Source organism: Carassius gibelio, chromosome B3, assembly GCF_023724105.1.
Source record: "Carassius gibelio isolate Cgi1373 ecotype wild population from Czech Republic chromosome B3, carGib1.2-hapl.c, whole genome shotgun sequence".
In the NCBI taxonomy this organism is placed as follows: Eukaryota; Metazoa; Chordata; class Actinopteri; order Cypriniformes; family Cyprinidae; genus Carassius; species Carassius gibelio.
In genome coordinates this window covers 30415718-30436620 of record NC_068398.1, presented here as the reverse complement: position 1 = coordinate 30436620, position 20903 = coordinate 30415718, and the positions used below count along the sequence as shown (strand labels likewise).

General features: G+C 39.6%; 1 protein-coding gene across 5 annotated transcripts in view; it reads right to left on the bottom strand.

Annotated features, from left to right (window-relative positions):
* The window catches only part of LOC127953115 (caskin-2), a 51896-nt gene that overhangs the window by 14000 nt on the left and 16993 nt on the right, over positions 1-20903 (bottom strand). For all 5 annotated transcript variants that reach the window (XM_052552031.1, XM_052552026.1, XM_052552027.1 and 2 more), the window contains exons 3-7: positions 13748-13799; positions 5901-5998; positions 4437-4582; positions 3855-3950; positions 2071-2201 (exon numbers count right to left, since the gene is read on the bottom strand). In XM_052552031.1, coding sequence (XP_052407991.1) covers positions 2071-2201; positions 3855-3950; positions 4437-4582; positions 5901-5998; positions 13748-13799 — 523 coding nt within the window. The remainder of the gene's footprint in view (positions 1-2070; positions 2202-3854; positions 3951-4436; positions 4583-5900; positions 5999-13747; positions 13800-20903) is intronic.

Sequence of the window (20903 nt, the reverse complement as noted above, 5' to 3'; positions counted from 1 at the left end):
AAAAATTATATTTACCAAAGCACTATTTTCTATGACATGAATATATATATATATATATATATATATACACACACACACACACACACACACACACACACATCACAGAAGTTTGACTTTATTTTGGTAAAAAATTTCATCATTATGATTTACCAAATATTATTCTTTCTTATGAGGCAGAAATGGGCTTCCACTATCATGATATCTGAAGTGCCTCATGTCCTTGTTAATTAAAGTGATGAGTCACACAGTGTTTAATGATCTCAGAAACGCACTCTTCCCAGACATCCTCACACATATTTAAGGAGACTGGGACGCTCCTCTCCCTCGGGATGATCATGTGGGGGAACGTGAGTCAGAGAGAACACTGACTGTCTGTTGGCACCAGGACTTTCCCAGCCTCATCCTGTGCTGTGTGGGTACAGTGTCTGTCTGCTGTGCTGCTGATGACACAGAGGCTGTGCTCATGTCCAAACAAAAAAACCTACTCATCTATATTCAAAAGTATATGTTATAATCTACAGGAATCATTCAGAGAGTACTGAAGCTCTGGTAAGGTCTTATGAAATATAAACCATTGTATCCGGCCTACTGCCACACAAGCGTTCCAGAGAGTTTACAGATTACGTTTGACATAAACAAAAGTGCAGTGTAAAGCAGCAACCAAGCACGTAGTGAAGCTTCACACAAGAGTATAATGAAGAATGCTGCGAAGCGTGATGTGTTTCAAAGTATTATTTATGTGCATTGTGTTGAGAAGTGTTATATAAGCATGTTAAGAAGATTCATATAAGCGTGTTGTGAAGCCTGACATGAGTACATGAACACAAAGTCAATGCAAAGACACAAATAGATTCAAATTTTTGCTATTGCTTGAACATGCGATATACACGCCTCAATCGCGTCTTCCGCGCAAGTTCAAAAATTTCAACAGGAGTGGAAAATTAGCATGATGCGTGATTAGCATGATGCAAGCTAGCTGATTGCTACATCCAGCTGTATTAGAAAATGGAGGAGAGTATTACGCAATATTTTTATTATTACTATTTTATTATTTATTCACACACGAAAAACATCTCCCAAGTAATCTAGAACAATAATGCGATATGAACATTCCCTTCGCTCTTGGTTATGCCGAGTTCTCACTGCAGGATTTTAGCCTAGAGTTTCACTTGCTGAAAGGTTTTTGCAAATTCTCCAAATACCCAAAATTGGAGGCAAATCAGTGCTTGTGTCCATGAGTGAAAATCACACAGTGTGAATTATCAAAGACAAGACCTGAGAGAATCACAGATGCCAGTGAAATTTTTGGCACGCTAAATATCTGGACCTTCCTACAATTCCAAATCCTGCTGTGTCCTACAGCCAATGAAAGAGCAGGATTTTTGCGAAACAGGTTTTTTTTTGCGAACAGCGGGAAGTTCTGGGAGGAGTTATATGAAACGTAGTTTGCAGACCAGACAGAGTTGGACATACAGTGTGAACTCAGCATAAGTGTAATGTGTGTTGAGAAGCATAATGTACGCATGCTGAGAAGCATCACCAACGCGTTGTGAAACTGACACAGAAGAGGACCGCCAATTGTTTGACTTAAGATTTTACTGGTTTGATCCATCCACTGAGGTCCATGGATTATTGTCATGATGACCATATGTGCTTTTAAGCTGTTAAACATTTGGCCACTCATTCACCCTCATTACATGGACTCACAGAGAGGGATTATTGTTCATTCTTTGTGTTTATCTGAAGAAACAGTCAAATCCACTAGGGACGGTGTGAGTGCAACGTGGTGCATCAAAACAGAATTCAATCCATGTGTGTTCAGAGGTGTGCATATTCATTTTGAATGTGGGTCATCCAATTACAATGTATTGTAAGGGTCATTATTACATTATATCAGCAGTGTTTCTGTACTAACAGCTGTGGAAAACACCTTAGCTCAAGAGAATCAAGCGAAGTGTAAAAACACAGCAGGGCTGAGACACGCATCTCTCCAGAGAGGAAAGACAGCCGGAAACAGCTGAGACTGATGCCTACAGATGTGCTACACACATGAGGTTTCCAAGAGCTCACCGAATGACGTCCTTGTGTCCGTTGCGAGCGGCGAGGTGCAGAGGAGTGTTACAGTTTAGGTCTGACCCGTCCTTCCGATCGCCCTCTAACAGAGACGCAACCATATTACTGTTTAACAACAGCTGAGCCACCTACAAAAGAGAAAAGAGATCATTGGGGTATTTTGTACCTGTATGGTTAACTAAAACTAGTATCTTAGTCATTTAATCAAATAAAACATAGATATTAGAATAAATACAAGAAATTATGCCTTGGCAAATAATTTAACTAGGCAATATGTACTACTAAAATGACTGAAAAAAAGCTAAAACTGAAATGCAAATGAATTAATTGAAGAAGAAAAAAAAGCATTATGAAAGCACAGCGGACAAAATGTTAACAAAACCAATCTTCTGAAATCTGTGGCTTTCAACAGAATATATATTACACAAGTAAGGTACAAACACTCTTGTTAATGCCATGTACAGTTTAACATTAAACTGACTTGAGAGCAAGACTGAATGAAAGAGTAGGGACAGAAAAGAACAGGGGGGAAAGAAGAGAGAGTCACACATGCACACAGACAGAGGGCTCTTGGGAAGGTGATTGTTGGCTCTCAAAGGATACTAATGTATCCTACAGTATGTCCATTAACAGCCAAAAACATCTGGGCCTCAAACACTAATGGTGTTTTCCAGTGAAGCATAGTTAGCGGAGCTGAATAGACGAGTCATTTCATTTTCTACGGTTTGGAAGGCGAGCGTCAGACTTGCACTGGGGATTGTGGATAGTGTAGAGTATAGAAAGTAAAAATGGAAAAATGTTGCACAGCAGCCAAACGTTGAGAGACGAGCCAAGGTTGTGACATCTGCCACTGTTTCTGATGGTGGACGTAAATGTTTTCACAAAACTTCCAAGTCGAATGAAATGAAGAAGACGGCCAGTCAAACGGCCAGCATACATGGAAAAACATCATGATGTTCTTTGAGCTTTCATGACTTTAACTTTTGTTCATAAATGTGGAAAAGTAAAAAAATGTGAAATTATGGGTTACCATTTTTCTATTTATAATCATGTACATGATGACTCTATTGAACGTACACTGAAATCGATCATAGATCACACTGAAGACAGCCAAAGCGGGCAGTACTGAGTGGATTTCCTTCACGTCAGCACACACGTGGGGCGAGAAAGACATTATCCAGTTGCTTCAGCCTCACCCTGATACCTCAATACAGCAGCTGATTAAATACCACACATACACACTGCCATTAAAGTAACACCTCGAGAAAAAGGCCTAAATATACAGCTGAAGTGAAATCACACACCACTGGACATGTGTGCGCCAGAGCATGTAAAACACAGCCTCTCCTGAAACCTGAGCTCTTATTCACCTGGTACATGAATGATGAATGACACACAAACACAGACGGGAAAACAAATCACAGTCAGGGCAGAAGGAGAGACGAGGAAAATCTTTCAATGAAATACAGACAGGTGTCTCCGTGGACTGTGCTTATCTGTGTTCTCAAAAAAAATGTCAAGAACATGATAGCATTTCTCTGCAAAATCAATCAATTCATATATTTTTTTTCTTACTTTTCTTTGGGACTTTAAGCTGAAATATGACCTAGACATGTTCTTGTCAGATTTTGTGAGATTCACCCACACATCAGATGTAATATATGAGATCACTGTAACCATAGTGACATTGACGTAACGAATGACATCTGGCGTGAAGAACGAGCACAAACACACTAGCACTGAAACACTGATAAGTGACTGATAGAGATGAGCTCACTGACCTTGACTCGGCCGAACTCACAGGCCAGATCCAGAGGAGTCTTCTTGGCCTTATTTAGAATGCACGGGTTCGACTGGTGCTGCAACAGCATCTCAGACTGATAAACAGAGAGGGAGAGAATTGAAGAATTATGTGTTTTGCACCAATTTATTTGGGGTCACTTGTTGATTTTGCAATGCAGATATCATATTTCTTTGCATTTCAGAGAGGTGATGTCAGTTGATTCACAGGTGCTGTGTCCAACAAGAGCAGTTTTCCCAGTGGGCTTTTAGAACAAAATTTACAAACAGAGCAAATATGGAACAATTTTCAGTTGAAAAATATTGTCAGGCCTGTCCATTTAAGCCATAGTGGTGCTTTGCTCTGTGTGACATGTTTGTTCACAGCAGTCTGTTTTGAAGCATCTGGGTGTGGTCTAACAGATTTTGCATGTCTCTTTTGTCTGACACACCCATTTCAGCTCTTGGAGCCTCTACAATGAGCTTTAGTTAAATCAGGTGGGTTTCATTAAGGAGACATGCAAAATGTGTAGTGTTGGGGGGGGGGGGGATGCTTGGGAACTATTGGTCTAATGGGTACGCACCACTTCATAGTGTCCATACTGAGCAGCCAGGTGCAGTGGAATCTGGCCGTCATGAGACGCATTGTTAACGGCGGCCCCCGATCTCAGCAGCATGAGCACTGAGTCAGCTTTACCCTGCCATGCTGCGTAATGAAGCGGCCGCATTCCTGCAGAGCAAATCAGACCCAATTACATCTCTGACACACAGTTATGCAATCTCTGTACAAGACTGAACAACATTTTTTTAAAATGCAAATTAACGGCATCTAATGTTTGAAGAAATACTCAATGTGTTGGGTATTTTAAAACGTTTACATTTATATTATTCTGTGTCCTGTTCGCAACCTCAATTCCATAATTTATGATTAAGGTGTTGACATGAGTTGCTTTAAGAATATTTCTTTCATGTTCCCGTTTTACAGTACATAGTTCGATTAAAGGGTTATTTCACCCGAGAATGCAAATTCATCTGTCTTCTACTCACCCTGGAAGCATCCTAGGTGTATGCGACTTTGCACTGACTCAAAACACTGGTCACGAATTAGAAGCACAAAACAAGGATTTGTAAAGAAAACTGTCATAGGATTTTGAAATAAGCCAAAAGGAGACTTTCATTTGCTCCAACATTTCCCAGAGGCACGTGTCCGACGCACACATCTTCCATCTTCCACCTGCACTTTCTTCCGGTTCTCAACAGTCAGCAGAAGTGAGAAAAAGTGTTTATTATGTTTGAAATCTGGATATTTATCCTACAACAACGCATGGATTCACGACAGACGACCTTTATTCATCGCCCGGGGCCATGTGAGGGACATTTTATTACAGATGCGTGCACTTTATTTCACATCTTTTTAACAGATGACAACAAACACCCACTTACCCCCAATTGAAAGGTTTGGAAGAGCAAGGACAATTTTTTATTTAACTTCGATTGGATTATTCTGAAAGAGGAAATGGAACATACACCTAAGATGCTTCAATGGTGAGAAGAAGATGAACAAATTTTCATTCTCAGGTGAACTAACCCTTTAATGGCACATGTCATTAAGTTCCCACGCGACTCCATCCAAAGTCCCCTCCAGAATTTCACGTATAAACATAGTTCATCTTTGTTATGATGCCATATACAATTTCTGGTGTTCCATTTTTAATTTTACAAAAGCTTCAAGTGTAGTTAATATATTTGTCATGCTATATGTGCAAACAGACGGCTGACCACTGCCGTGTGTGTATCCTGTCGCAAAATGCGGTGAAAATCCTACATGAAGCTAATAGTGTGATTAAGGTGTGCACTTGTCTATGCTGAACTTCGATCTCCACATGTCTTAATTCGATTTGAGTTGTGTAAAGGTCAACAGAACTAAAAAGCTTAGGTCTTCTATCAGGCTGCAGTTATGAGGTCCTGGATCGATATGCAAGTAAATCACAACCAGTTGATAGTTTTACTCAGTGTAGAGCTGAAGGTAATGAGGAGTTAGTTCTAACCATTGCGATCCTTGATGTCCACAACAGCCTGAGCTTCCAACAACAGAGAGAGCAACTCTGTAGTTCCTGTGAGAGCAGCATGATGCAACGCTGAAAACCTGATGGGGGAAAAACATTGAAATCTTAAAAGAGATGGAGAGAATAGTGGAAAGAGCAACTTTTGACATCTTAAGAACAACACTTTTGGAAAAGATGCAGGCTACAGCCAAATAATAAAGAAGCCACTCTATAACATTTATCAGCTTATTTTGATAGCAGAGCACAGTTACACCTTCATTATTCCCCACTTGAGTCCATGTGTGGACATACAGAAAATGGAAAAATAAAAACTCAAGTACATGTGAGGTTGCCAACAAACCAATGTCTTGTAAAAGTGCCTTGTATTGCTCAATCTGTGGCACAATTAGAGACTGAAGTCTGGCATTTGCAAGGCTTCATGAGGCGAATAAAAAAAAGAAGTGTGATAAGAGGGATATATACAATATTCATTTCAGTACAAGCTCAGGCAACAAAAAACAGTGTCCTCTGGGCACAGACAACCACACTCGTATTATCTGATGTTTACAGAAGTGTGACAAATGAAAATGCTACTTGTCTGGGGTGGATGTATTGTGTTAGGACATGCCGAAATCAAAGCAAGACCTCTCACAGGTGAGTAACAGGCCTGTCTTCCTCAACCCCCTCAAATGCTTCAGACACCTCAGATGTAAATCTCCTCCAGGATCTTGTCTTAGTGAGGTCCTCACTGTCAGCCGTTAGTGCAAACGTATCACTTTAAAAGGGGAAGCTGTCACTTGAGGTGCAAGTGGCCCTATAGAGAATTAGCCAAATTGCACTGTGGTGCTTCTGGAATAAACTGTGCACCAGTGACTAAGTAGCTTAAATTCCCCACTTTAGTATCTTTAAATGTCAAGTCACAGCTTGGCAGACATTACTTAAGCAATGACCATTTCATCAGGGTGCATGAAAGCATCCCGTAACACTAAGAAAACAGCTCTTCTCTCTAATGTATGAGAGGTCAACTATGCTACAAAGCCTGGCTATAAATTGCCTACATTTAGGGTTGCAAAGAGGTAGAACATTAGTGGAAAGTTTATGGCAACTTTCCTAAAAACAAAACCTGAGAGTTTCAAAAATGTCCGAATTTTTGTGTGTTTGTGTTTGTTTTTACCATAAATTACCAAACTTTTTCCACCTCTTTGCAACCCTCCATACACTACAGTATTTTTTACCATATGTTTGGCCTGATTTGCAGTCTGGACAAGTCAATGCTATGTGCCAAAAATCAGAGCGTATGCAGATTTGAGGCAGTCAGAGTTGACATACTTCATAGAAAATTGTATAGTGTATGATAGCCACAGTCTCAGATTTGTTTTTAAAGGGGGGGTGAAATGCTATTTCATGCATACTGAGTTTTTTACACTGTTAAAGAGTTGGATTCCCATGCTAAACATGGACAAAGTTTCAAAAATTAAGTTGTACGTTTGAAGGAGTATTTTTGTTCCCAAAATACTCCTTCCGGTTTGTCACAAGTTTCGGAAAGTTTTTTTCGAGTATGGGTCTGTGTGACGTTAGATGGAGCGGAATTTCCTTCTATGGGTCCTAGGGCACTTCTGCCGGAAGAGCGCGTGCTCCCGTATAGCGAGGCTGAGCAGCACAGACATTTCACTGATCAGAGCGATTCACTGATCAGAGCGAGAGCGTCGCGAAATGTCACAAAAGAAGTGTGCTTTTGGTTGCCAGGGCAAGACAACCCTGCACAGATTACCAAAAAAAAAAACAGCATTAAGGGACCAGTGGATGGAGTTTATTTTTACAGAGCATCAACGGAGTTGTGCAAGTGTTTTTGTTTGTTCCCTGCATTTCGAAGATGCTTGTTTTACAAACAAGGCCCAGTTTGACGACGGATTTGCGTATCGATTATTTCTTAAGGATGATGCAATCCCAACGAAAAAGGGTCACGATCGTGGGTTGGAACCACAGGCGGTGAGTAAAACTGCTTCAAATATCTCTGCCTCCTTGTTAGTGCGTCCCCTCTCATGCCGGAGACCCGGGTTTGAGTCCCGCTCGGAGCGAGTCGTTGTTGCTGCTGCTCTCGTTCAGTTTCAGCCTCGGGATCTGATTCTGGATCATAAATAAACGGCTGAATCTGACAGTAAGCCATGGTTTGTTTTGGATGATGGTTTTTCCCTCACGGTAATGTCACAGTTTCCAAATGCTCTCAACGTAAAAGCCTACTGGCGCTCGTGATTCTTTAGCTCCGCCCACACGTCACGCCTCCAGCCGGTCGTGTTTTTCCGGGAAAAATCAGTACAGACTATCTTTCTCTTTTGAATATAATAAAACTAAAGACTTATTGGAGTTATGATGGATGCAGTACTACTCTATAGGTACTCAAGATTAACAGGATATTGAGTGAAAACGACCATTTCACCCCCCCTTTAACTTCGGAATATGATTCCATACAGTCAGATGAACTTGTTTGATATTTACAGCAAGGCTTTCAGCATTCTACCAGAACCTTGTAAAGGACCTATTTGAAACCCTTTGGAAGGCTCAACTTACTGCAGAGCTCGGTTTTGTTTGCAATTGGGGATGGATGTTCCTTTCAGTGCATTTTGGTTTTGCCTTTGCAAAGATTTTATGCAATGCTGCTTTAGAAATCAGCCAAAAGGCGGCATATTTAAAGGCAAAAAAGCATCTTAAAAGGCAAAGTCATGCTGCCAGTCTTTGAGAAAAGACATTTTGTCCTGAGTAGCTACGGTGACTCAAATAGATGCCTAAATTGGCAGCTCACAAAGTTTTGGAAGTCTCAGGCAAGAATTAGAACTTCAATTTGTCTGCAGCGTCAGTCCGGAAGCTTTGCCTATTTGTGGATTTTAACCCACAACAACCCTGACTCATCTTATCAAGAATCATGGAGGAACATCTCATGCGGTTTGTTTAGCAATGCAGGTATTTTGGCTCAGCATTTTTGTTTTTAATGAAAAGCAGAGAGTCGGAGGCTTTTTACTCAATCCACATGGAGCAAGCCAAAGGAGCTGTTCATTTCCTGAACCCATGGCCTCAGACGGGCTTCTCAGAACTGACTGCTGTGTCTATTAGATGGGACAACATAGACGAGTAGATCGGAAATAGATCAGACAGGATAAATATGACCGCTCACGTTGATTATTTTTACGGATGCACTGAGACTCCAGCTGAGGGCAGACACTTTGCCGACGGAGCTTCTGAAGAACTGGAACTTTACAAGGTCTTCCAACCCTCGAAATCACAACCTGGTGAAAAACTTTCACATTGTGTCAAATCACACAGGACACAATGTTTGCAGTGCTTCGCAGAAACGCTCTGATGTAAATCAGCTTGACGTGTGAGTTTCTTCACAGTGGATGTACTCGACACTCATGAGAAATGGCATGACAGCTGTGAAGGTCTGAAAATGAATAATTCATTCTAAGGTTTAAGTGGAGGATGAAAGGGGGTGCTTTGGCAAAGTGGTTAAATTTTAGGATTAAAAACCAGAAGTTGGCCGATTGGATCCCTGCAAGGTCCTTTCTCCAAGAGGCAATATCTCTTCTATATTAGGATTTTGAAATAAAGTTCCAGAAATAAATTCCACTAGTATTAGTAGTTTGCCAGTAAATAATCCTATTAATCCTATTAAAGTAGAGTTAATTATACTTAATTACACAGAAATCTCCAGAGTCGAGAACATTCCATGGCACTACAACAAGAGGGCAGGTTAAGGCAAGAAACGGAGACTGCCAGAGGCTCCATGGCACAAAGCCATAGGCATAACATCACTTTTTTAACTCTCCAGAATCTAGGGTGGCAATGTCAGCCTCACAACTGGGACATCTGTGTTTGAGGAGGGGAAGAGAGTCAGTTCATGCCCTCTCTGTGTTATGAGTTATGGGCCCGTGCCCACACAACTCAATTTCACGCAGAATTGAAACCCCCATCTTGGGGGTCATTGTATAACAAGCATTTATTTGAGTATGCACTTTTATATCCACGCTACAGTGCACAGATATCATCCCAATAAGAGTGCATGAGAATCCTGCTTGTTCCGTGTAGGTCTGGTTTTGAGGTGCGGGGTTCTTGGGTAGGTGGCACAATCACTGCTCTGTGCTGTCTTTCTTTTTAGCTTCTTTTTACCTGACCTGCCGAGGGCTGGACCTGAGAGCCCTGCGAGGGGATGTAGACGCTGAAAGAAGCCTGTGTTGTGAAAGAGCTCTCTCTCTCACGAAAACACTTCTACACACGCTATCATCATCCTTCTAGGAAAAAAAAAAAAAACTAAAAGAAACTGGGAGCTAAGAAGAGAGACAGTTTATTGTAATGACAGGTCTTCCTTATCCCTAAACTGGACCTGAAGTGAACCCCACTTTACCAGGGAACTGGTCACTCTCCATGCAGAAGATTTTCAGTAAATAATAATTTACATTTCAGTCCATTCCTCAAACGTCTGAACTGAACTGAGCTGTAATTAAAGTTAAATGAAATTAAATTACATTACATTTAAATCAGCATGTTTAGTAATCATTTTGGACATGTGACAGAAAACTAAATGTAATAACAAACTAACATAATATTTTGTGACAAGCAGCACTGGCCCGGCCGGACAAGTGTGGTACCGCAATCTGTCCTTAGGCCATCCTTATTGTTGAGCCTTGCCTACAATAATTATTTTAGGCAATCTGTTAGTAAGGTACACCCAAGACATAATTCAGCAACAATTAAATGTCATTAAGCCTTAATTACTGTCCTTAATACTTAGTAATGTTCACACATACAATGAAAATTAATTGGAATATTGTCATGTTCTTCATCAGGCCATCATACCAGACAAAAACACAGTTTTGCACCCCAGGAGATATCAAGAGTGGGTCAGACCGTCCAGTGGCTGCCCGCAGCGATATTGAACAGTTGTTGTTTTACCCACAAACACACAATTCGGAAAAGTTCCCAGAACTCAGCGAGGGTCTTGTGTTACAAGCCCTGTCCACTTTCACCTTCATTTCTCGGGATGTCAGAACGGATTTGATGCGTCCTGGCAGCGCTGCCCTGGGAGGACAAAGGACAGGGCTCCAAAGAGTCCCTCTCACACCGGCTTTGCCATTCATTCACACACATTCCAGCAAGTTTGCCATGGAAACACCCCCCATACAAATCCTAACAGTTCCCCAGAAAGTCAAAGGCGGCTCAAATACTAATTTGTCTCACAGACAAGCAAAATCTTTGACGCTACACCACTATTATTTGCTGAACCAAGCCAGCCCCCCCAACCCAATTTAATTTTTTCTCTTTTACCAACAGACCTGGACATGCAAAAGCATTAAAAACTTTCACAATCAAAAGTACAAGCTTATGATGCATGCTGAGGTCATCATTAAGTGGCATGCAGAAACAAGGCTTTCCTAACAGTGTCACAACTCTCGTGTCTTTAAGATGGGTGTATCTGATGAAAACATGTTCAGAAAATAATAAATAAAATATCATTTTGAAATATATATATATATATATATATATATATATATATATATATATATATATATATATATATATATATATATATATATATATATATATTAGAACTGAACATTACAACATTTTTTATATACTTTTATATTGCAATATTTATATTATATAAATATATAAATTATTATATTCAAATAAATGGACAAACAACATAATTTATGTTTTTTATTACTTAAGGCGAGTATCACTGATACCAATAATACTGATGTCTCTTTGAAACTGAAAATTGATTACAGCCATTCGACATTACACTGTAAATGAGAGCTATCAAATTTAACATTTACGTAAAAAAAAATCAACATTTATTTTAACCTAAAACAATCTTCACATAAAACCCATTATAATAAATGTCATATTCAGCTACCTGTGAGAAAGTAAGAAATACACAGAATATTTAGAAAATTATCCGAATAAATGGTGGTTGAAATTACAATGCTGCGGAAAATCAACAGAATGGCTGTTCGGTGCTTTGTAAACACTCCTATCTAATTCGTTACGGTCCTTATCCACGAATGGCCATCTCTGACCCCTTTGACTGACCCACCCCCCTTTCTCTTCTTTATGACAGAGAGATGGGGGGCAGCCCAAAAACAAGCACCTAAATGTCACAAGAGTCTCAAGTTTAATATACGAGGTCAATGTACCATTTTACAGCCCTGCGAGAGGCCCATCTTATCTCAAAGACACTGTTGACATAGCATGTTTTAATGGACTGTGTGAACAACGATAGTGGTCAGTTTAAGATGAGACACAGGTAAAGCATCTGGCTCAAAGGATTCAGACTTATAAACACTGCTTTTAAGGCTAATAGCTTGTAGCGCACTTAGTGTGTACATGAAGTTGGCCAAACATGATTATTATAGCAAAAACTGATGAGTTATTTCAAGGCATCTGGGGAAATTTGCCCATTCAAAATGTTAAAAGCTTACATGAAAGTGCACAACTTAACAGAGTGTTCAGAAAAATAGGATTAGATAAAGAATGGCCACACAATTCAATATAATAGAGCCAAGTGAAAAATTGATCATAGTCACGAAACCTTATTATGAAAAGTGGTGTAATCCAGAGGTTTGATTGCTGACTCAGATGTCTGTGTGATTCAGCGACTTGCAAAAAGCGTTCCTGTCAATTTCCAAACGAATCAAAGTGGGATGATAAATCACACAGGAAGTGGACGTGCCTGCACATGATCATATTGACACTCTCAAGTGACGGGACGAGGATGTGATGCTGTCAGTGGAGAGGACATGAGCAGCTCATTTGTACTCCCTTTTCAAAATTTTGGAATCACTATATTTATTTATTTATTCATCATTTTAAAATAAATTAATGCTAAGATACATTAATTTGATAAAGAAAACGTTTTAATGTTACAAATAATTTATGTTTCAAGTAAATGCTGTTCTACTGTAGTTGATAATAATAATAATAATAATAATAATAATAATAAATGTTTCTTGAGCAGCAAATCAGCATATTAGAGTGATTTCTGAAGGATCATGTGACACTGACTGGAGTAATGATGCTGAAAATGTAGCTTTATTTTAAAATATATTCAAATAGAAAACATTGCAATAATATTCTCAACAACAAAAAAAAAGCCATCTTTTAATTCAGCCTTGGCAATGTAAATATCAAAACAGATTTCAACACCAAATTAAGAATTTGTGGAAATTATGGTCACACTTCATTTTTAGTGTTTAACACATTAACTACGTCTTTTGTCTCAATAAACTAACTAATTAATAGTTAGCAAGATAGTTTTAAAGTTTAAGTATTGGGTAAGATAACATATGTAGAATATGGTCATGCAGAAAAAGTACTAATAATCAGCAAATAATATTTTAATAAAAGGCATGCTAATAAGCAACAAGTTAATTGTGAGAACTGGTCCCTATACTAAAATGTTTCCAAAATTGTACTTTTTTTAATTCATTAACCATTAAGAACTCACTGAACTGTGAAATTAAATGATGATGTAATGAATTAATTATGTATTTTAAGATTATTTTCTGAGGAACTTTTCATCCATTGACTGCTACCTACCATCCACTATCTGCCAAGTTTGCATTGTCTTTTGAGCCCAGTGTTCATTAAACTATGATATACTTGCAATAATACTAGTGCACTGAGGTGTCAATAAACAAGAAATCCTAAAGCTTTTCTAATCAGATGACTTCTCAGTTTTTATGACCTTATGGGAAAGTGTTGACCGGCTGCAAACACCAGAATGTCTGTGTCCTGACCTGATTATTATGTCATTGACCTGATTTCTTATGAGATTCACCAAAACAACAATGACTCACCCATCTGGATCCTGATAGTTGATGTTCAGCCTCTTTGTGGAGCCCAGTAACTCTACAGCACAAGAGAAAACACAGAACACAGATGTCAGTTTCACATGAAGACAATCAAGATGCTATATATATTGCAAGTATATAAAGCCATAGTGGTTTAAATCTAATGACAAACTGATGACTAGAAACAAGGGTGCCCAATACTGTACACTGTAAAAAAAGACCTTTCATTAACTGGCCTGGCTGATATTTCAACTATCACCATTTACAACACAACCTCAATATATTCAGTATGAATTCCCTTCCCCAGCTTCTCTGTTGTACTAAAAGCTCATAGCTGATCATAAGTGTCAAATGAAGCATATTCGCTTGAATTGCACAACAACCTGTAACTAGAAAACTGAGCAGTCTGAAGAGAGGGGGTCTGAATGTAGTCTTGCTAGGTAGTGTTGGGTGGTTACTAGGGAAAAGGCCACCAGCAGAGCAAAAATGACAAACTGCTCACTTTAACTTTTAGGACTAAAGTTTTGAGTCGCTGCTAGGCAGTTTACATTGGTCTTTCCCATGAGAGCCCCAGAGGGAGTCTGGGATCCAGACTGATGAGAAGGTCTGAGGAGATTCCTGTTAGGAGATACAGGACTAAATAACACGGTCTCTTCCTGTGAACAACAAAGGGCACTTCATTAACCTCTGACCTCTGCCTGGCCTCACTAGCCAGCTCAGGAGGCGTTAAACTGACAGGGGGATGGAAAATAATAGACCACTCAATAGTGATCTTGGGGTCTTTGATCTTCAGCAATTGTGGCCCTCAAGGGAGACAATTCTGTCACTGCAAAAAATGGACAGTGTCTCAAGACCATTAGTCAATATTTTAAAACCCTGCTATAACTAATTGTTTGCTTCTTCCATCAAAATTAAGACATCTCAGTGCAGCATGTTTAACAGTGCATGCTTTTGTAACATACATTTTTGCAATTTTAGAAAACATCTAAAAACATCTTCTGAAAGGGATTGTTTTCCTCAAGTTTCCTCAAGAATCTACAATGGGGGATTTGTTACAACTATATTCTAAAACAATTAGCAATTTTAGAACAAACACAAAAGCATTGAGAAATATAAAATGAATACTGTCCGAAAGCACAAAAATATGCTACATCTCCAATCTCACTTGTGGCCTAAATTTTTTTCAATGCCAGGCCTACGTGACAATATTATGTTTTTATTATTCAATCTACATGTTCCGTTTACACCAGATTCTGTTTTGTATCTTTCCCAGTAATGACAAAACAATTTAACCCGATCACAGGAACGTCGGAGAAACCCACAATGTCCGCAGAAATCAGTGTCTGTATGCCCAGCTTGGCGAGGTCAGAGTTCAAGGCATTGGGGGCATTGAGGTAGAATGGGACCTAGAACGCAGACACTGGATACACCCACGATGTGGAATCACAGTGACGATCCATCAATCATCCTTATTATGAAGATGTCACAGCAATGAGTAACCGAAACGCACACACACACACACAAAAAAAACTTTGAAGTGAAGCTCTATAACCTCAATCCACAGGAGAAGTTAATTGACATGGTCTCAAAAGAACCTAGTTACCTGCCATACATAATGAGAAGCTTTGAAGTAAAGCACTGGCTCTTACTCCCTTACCTAGGGAAATAAATAATTTTGAGTGACAATCTTTTAACCACTATTTTGTACTTTCGAGAGTGCTGATTTGTATTTGACAAATAACTGAGGTTTTTAACCATTTAATTAAAAAGAACATTCTAAAATGAGTCATTTGTTTGTGAACCTGATTACACTGGCCGTACAAATAAAAAAAAATAAAAAAAATAAAAAATAAAAAACCCTCTCTTTAACATTCATGTGCAAAATGTTTATTTAAGTTATTTTGAATGCAGTTTATGAGCAAGAAAAAGCACCTCTTTTTTGGTTACCACATTGGTAAGACTGAAAACAAATACTTATTGTTTAATGCCAAAACTGGCAGGCATAAAGCATAACGGGTTCCCACCACAAGAATGCATTTGGTAATTTTTGTTAAACTCTGCACAGTCAAGGATTTAGTTGAACTGTAAAGCCGACTTCAGGTTTCTGCTCATTTCTGTGGAGTGAAGCTGGTAAACTTGAGAGTCTTAAAAAAAGAAAGAAGGAAAACACTAAATTTAGGCAACCACTGCTTATATCAAAAGTACACAATTATATGTTCAACTACAAAAGAGCAGCCAACGCCTTTCACTACTATAACTGACAATGCGTTGGAGCCAAGCTGTAAACATACACACCCAAAGGAAAAGCAAGGCTCTCATGATTTTACCCTGCCTCTGGTTTTGGAGTCACACAGATTGTGCTCCATCTGAAATGACCCATAAGCACTGTCATATTAAAATATGACACTTCCTAAAAGCTTTGTCGCACAGGTAGTCGAACCAAAACTGCTACAAACTCCCCACATATAGTACACTTTAAGGGCAGCTACTAATGGAAAATCCACTTTTACATGGTGTTTTCTGTGTGTCTTCTGGAGACAAGGCTGGAATATAAAGCTCATTTGCATTTAAAGCAATACACTCCAAATTAGGTATTTTTTTAGACACTCCAAAAATGACATTTTCCAGCTGTTATAATAAGTGGGTATTTTTGGCTGAAAATTCACAAACACATTCTGGGGACACCCAAGACCAATATTATATATTGTAAAAAGGGGTATAATAGGTGCACTTTAAATACTAGACTGAGCTGTATAATCTGAAACATGCAGACAGAATTATAAATGAGAACCTTGTGACTGATGAGTTGCACTTCTAACATGGTTAAAGTAGTGGTTAAAGATATAAGTTGGGAACCCAATGGGTCTGTTTTTTTGTCTACTTTGGTCCATTTAGTTGAAAAAAAGTGGTCATGGTTTTTCTGCATGTGTTGTCTTATTGGAAGCCATGTGATCAAATTGGCGTCTCTGCATGGCAGTATTTTTGGAAACTTTTTTTGGCAAAGTTGTGCAATATGAAACAAAGTTGACTTTAAGTAGTAGTTTTTTATAAGATGAATTTTGGGGGCATTTTTGCCTTTCATTTAAATAGGAAAGTGAGTAAAAAAGCTAAGTGGGAGAGAGAGAGGAGGCGGGATCAGGACAGGTCCACGAGTCGGGATTCAAACACGCAATGGCCCAATGGGGCGCTGACATCTTCTTGTAGTTTAAAGTATGGCTAAAATCTCAAGAAAACATTATAGCAGCTATAGGAGAGGCCATCTCACCTCTCACAAGAGCCAATCTTGAAAAGCCCAATGCTGCTCCACGAGAGCCACTCCTGCCCTAGTTAAACACACCTGAACCTCTAGGAACTTTGAGGCAGGTCAACTCTACAGGGTCTTGGCCCACCAGGAGCAGGCTGGAAACTTCTGTCCTATTGGTAAAAGTATAACTTTTTTATTCCAGAAAATACAGGTGCAATACATAGTGCAATCCTATGTTTCCCTATTTAAGAAGCTGTGCTTGCATTCCCAGCAGCTGTATCCTACAGACTGTTATCAAGTGTGTCTTTGATCTTTGAGCTGAATGTTTGATGTTTGATTTCTATACATCGGCTACTTCCTGCATACCAACCCCCACCCCGAGCAGTCATAACCACTGAAACAATGGCTTAATGACTGACAACCTTCCTCTTCAGTAATGACTACTCAAGAAACTACTTGATTAAACAGGAGGAAGGCAGGGGTGGACTGCTTAGCATCTGTGGCCGTCTCAAATGTTTGAGGCCTGAAGAATTTCAGCAAAAAGTCAGAGGTGGCAGATTCCAGGAAGTTCACAGCTCCATTCCAGTCCTCTTGACTTGACAATGGAACGCTGGGGAGATTACGTGTTTGGAGAAAGAGAAACACACTTCCCCTGGTCCTCTTATCGATTGTGTAAATGAAGATGGCGACAGCTACCACTCTGGATTTTGCACCATATCAGAGCTGATAAACCGAGAGGCTCGCTCACAGGGCTCTTTTAGAGAGCTGCTGCTGACACAACAGAGCAAGGAAATGCCCAAAATCTCAAAAACCGAGTACACTACTTGGGTAAAAGTATGTGAACTGTACAATTTAGGCTACAATAGGCAAATGCCTGCAGCCATGCCCCAACATATATTAAATTAAATGCTAAACAAGAACTTAAATGTGGGTTTTGGGAGCACATTTGTACACATTTTGACTGTTTACTTAGCACTTACTGGATTATGTCATAGGAAGCATGAGATCATAGGAAGCAGGAATTAGGGTTTCTCTAAAGAGTCCTAGATTGTACTTTAGGTAACATCATATCCTGTCATCAAGACTTCCTCCAGCACTTCATTGAACATCTGGGCTCTTTTCCACATCTGCAGACAGAAATCTTAGACTCCGATCAGAGCAAATGCACGGTCCCTTTCAAACCCTTTCTTTTAACCAGTCTAAGGTTACATGATGACACCAAATTCCAACCCATCTTCATTGTTTTGCTCATCTCTCCGGCTCTCCACACGGATTTGTAAAGCGCACACAGTGTCCACAGTGAGAGACAGGGTGTCGCAGCGCACTTCTGCTCCAGCAGGCAAAGACAAACCCATCTCAGTTCACCTACCATGTCTTTGGTGGTCTTCTTTGTTTACACGTTGTTTTCTGCATGGAAGAATGCACTTCCCTTTGTGAGCCACTTTTCCGGTTTGTGCCATCCCAAATCAGAGGTGAGGGGGGTCGGGACTCCACACAGATGGAGGGATTGTTCAAGTGGGGATGGAGGGTGCAAAAGCAAGTGTGACCCTTGGCGAGATTAGGTGGGGGGACTGTTGACACAGGCCCCATCGAGAGCAGCCAAGCTTTCAAGGACTAAGGATAGGCCCCTTATTGCACTTCCTTCCCTAGACCATTGTTCCAAAAAGTATGATCGCTTAGACTATTGTGTTCGTTCGGTCCTCCCATGTAAAACACTTCCAGATCTCCAAGCAGAGGGTGAGAAGATCTCCTAGAGAGGTCATTCAAATAACGCTTTTGCTCCTAGTGGTTAGTTCATGTGCTGTGGTGCTTTATTGAGGGCTTGGATTCTTCTATGGATGTTACCTGTGTCACAACTCATGACACAAAAGTCACTGTGACATCATGATTCTGTAAAACAGCTTGTTTGTCTCATCACTCATGAATGTCTCTGCACTCCATTTTATATGCTTTAAAATGATAAGATTCCTCTAATATAAATCCAAGAAAGAAAGGGAAAATAGGAAACCTACATTTAGAAAATGGACAAATATGTTTAAAAGAACCCTATAACTTTACAACACACTAACCCCGCCAGTTCCCATGAGATGATTACTGAAGCAAAACAGGCAAAAATATGCCTGTGAACAGAGATAAAGGTGAAAAACTGATCCAGCTCACAGTGATTATTGTTTAGGAGAGATGGCAGACCTTTGACACACTTAAAGCTCTCCACGCTGGAATGCAGAGACTCATGTCGGCCTGTTCTCAAGACCCCTGATGAAGTCCTGATAACAGGGAAGGCAGGTCCTACATGAAAGATAAAGCCGGTCTTCTTCTGTGTCTTTCCAGTATTGTAGGTCATAAACATTGCAGTTATAATCAAATCTCCAGACTGCAACTAAAATGATTGCAAATGCGACAAAAACAAAGATATGCAGCCATAAAACCTAGTCGCCAATGGCTACAGTCAGGAAAATTTGTGTCTACACTTTATTTTTGCCAGATCTGATAAGCAGCTGTTTGTTTGTTAGTTCCAGTGTTTCCTGTAGCACTAACGTAACCCTAAACTTGTTTTGGTCACCCCTAGATGACACCTTTTCTAAACCACCATCTATTTAGCACTATTCTGTAATGTGCCAAAAAGGATACTAAGATGTTTCATTTTATGAGGCAAGGGCTTGTTTTTCTTGAATCTGGACGCTTGGGAATGTCAACAGTGACGTCTGGGAAGAATCAAGAGGGCTCAGCGTAGAGAGAGGTACAGAAGATAGATTCGAATTGAGTTTAAAGAGAGGCAGGATGCGTACAGAGTTCATTCTGCCCCGCTGCTGAGGTTTGGGATGCCCTTGCCTGCTCGGGGTTAAGCATCACAGCGTGTAAATAAATAATCGTTTCAGATGGGCCCAGAGGAGCATGTGGTCACACGTGCAGCCAACTCAAACACACGACAGAGCAAATGCATCAGAGTACTTTGAAAGTCGAAAAAGTCTAAAAGTTCTTATTAAAACTGGGACAGAAAGTTCACACTAGGGGCTACTACTTACCATTGGTTAGTGTAAGGAGCGTGCCTTCTCAAAAAATGTATGAGGAAATAATCCACAGTAGAAAAATAAAACAACACAAATATTACGAAATATGATATTAAAAAACTAAAACTTCTGTCGAGCAGCGGTTAAAGTTAAAGCGGGAAGCATTGTTTCTTATGCCTCCTCGAATAATATGTACACTTAATATGATGTTTAAGAAAAAAATTGAAATTTTTTTTGTCAAATTCTGCCCTCAGAGTCTTAAAAGAGACCCTTAAATGCATGAATGTTTCACCAAGACATATTCGGGTCTTTATTGATCTGGACCTATATATGCAACACGGATGGATCTGCTGCAATAGCAAAAAAATAAAAATAAAAAAATAAACGCTCTTGATATTATAAGAACAATTACAAAAGAACAAAACCTTATTAATGAAATGAAATGAATTATATTGATGAAACCTCATTACCTTATACAGAACTTATTAGGGTTCAATTTGAGCTGATGATTTACCGTCACTGTCATCGTCAGTATATGCTAATAACCCGATATATGCATTTAAGGGTTAAAAATCATGAAATAATAAAGGGCGCTGGATGTGGAAAGTTAATCTATTCACTAGATTGAGGACAAGAGCAAACTTTCATCTTAGCTTTCATAAGTCTTGAAGGATTAGGGTCATTTCATCCACTGCAGAAGAGGAGATCAGTACAGGGCTGTGACATCCCTATAATGGTCAGTTAATTTAAGATGGATATGATCTCAGTTGTCAGAGGGCAAAGGTTAAGCACAAGATTAGATTTAACACCAAAGGCCTAAGCTTAGGAAACAACAACTTCCAATGGTTTTTGTGGAAGAGCGGTCAAACTCAGTCCATGCTGGCAAACCAATGCCAAGACAAACAAA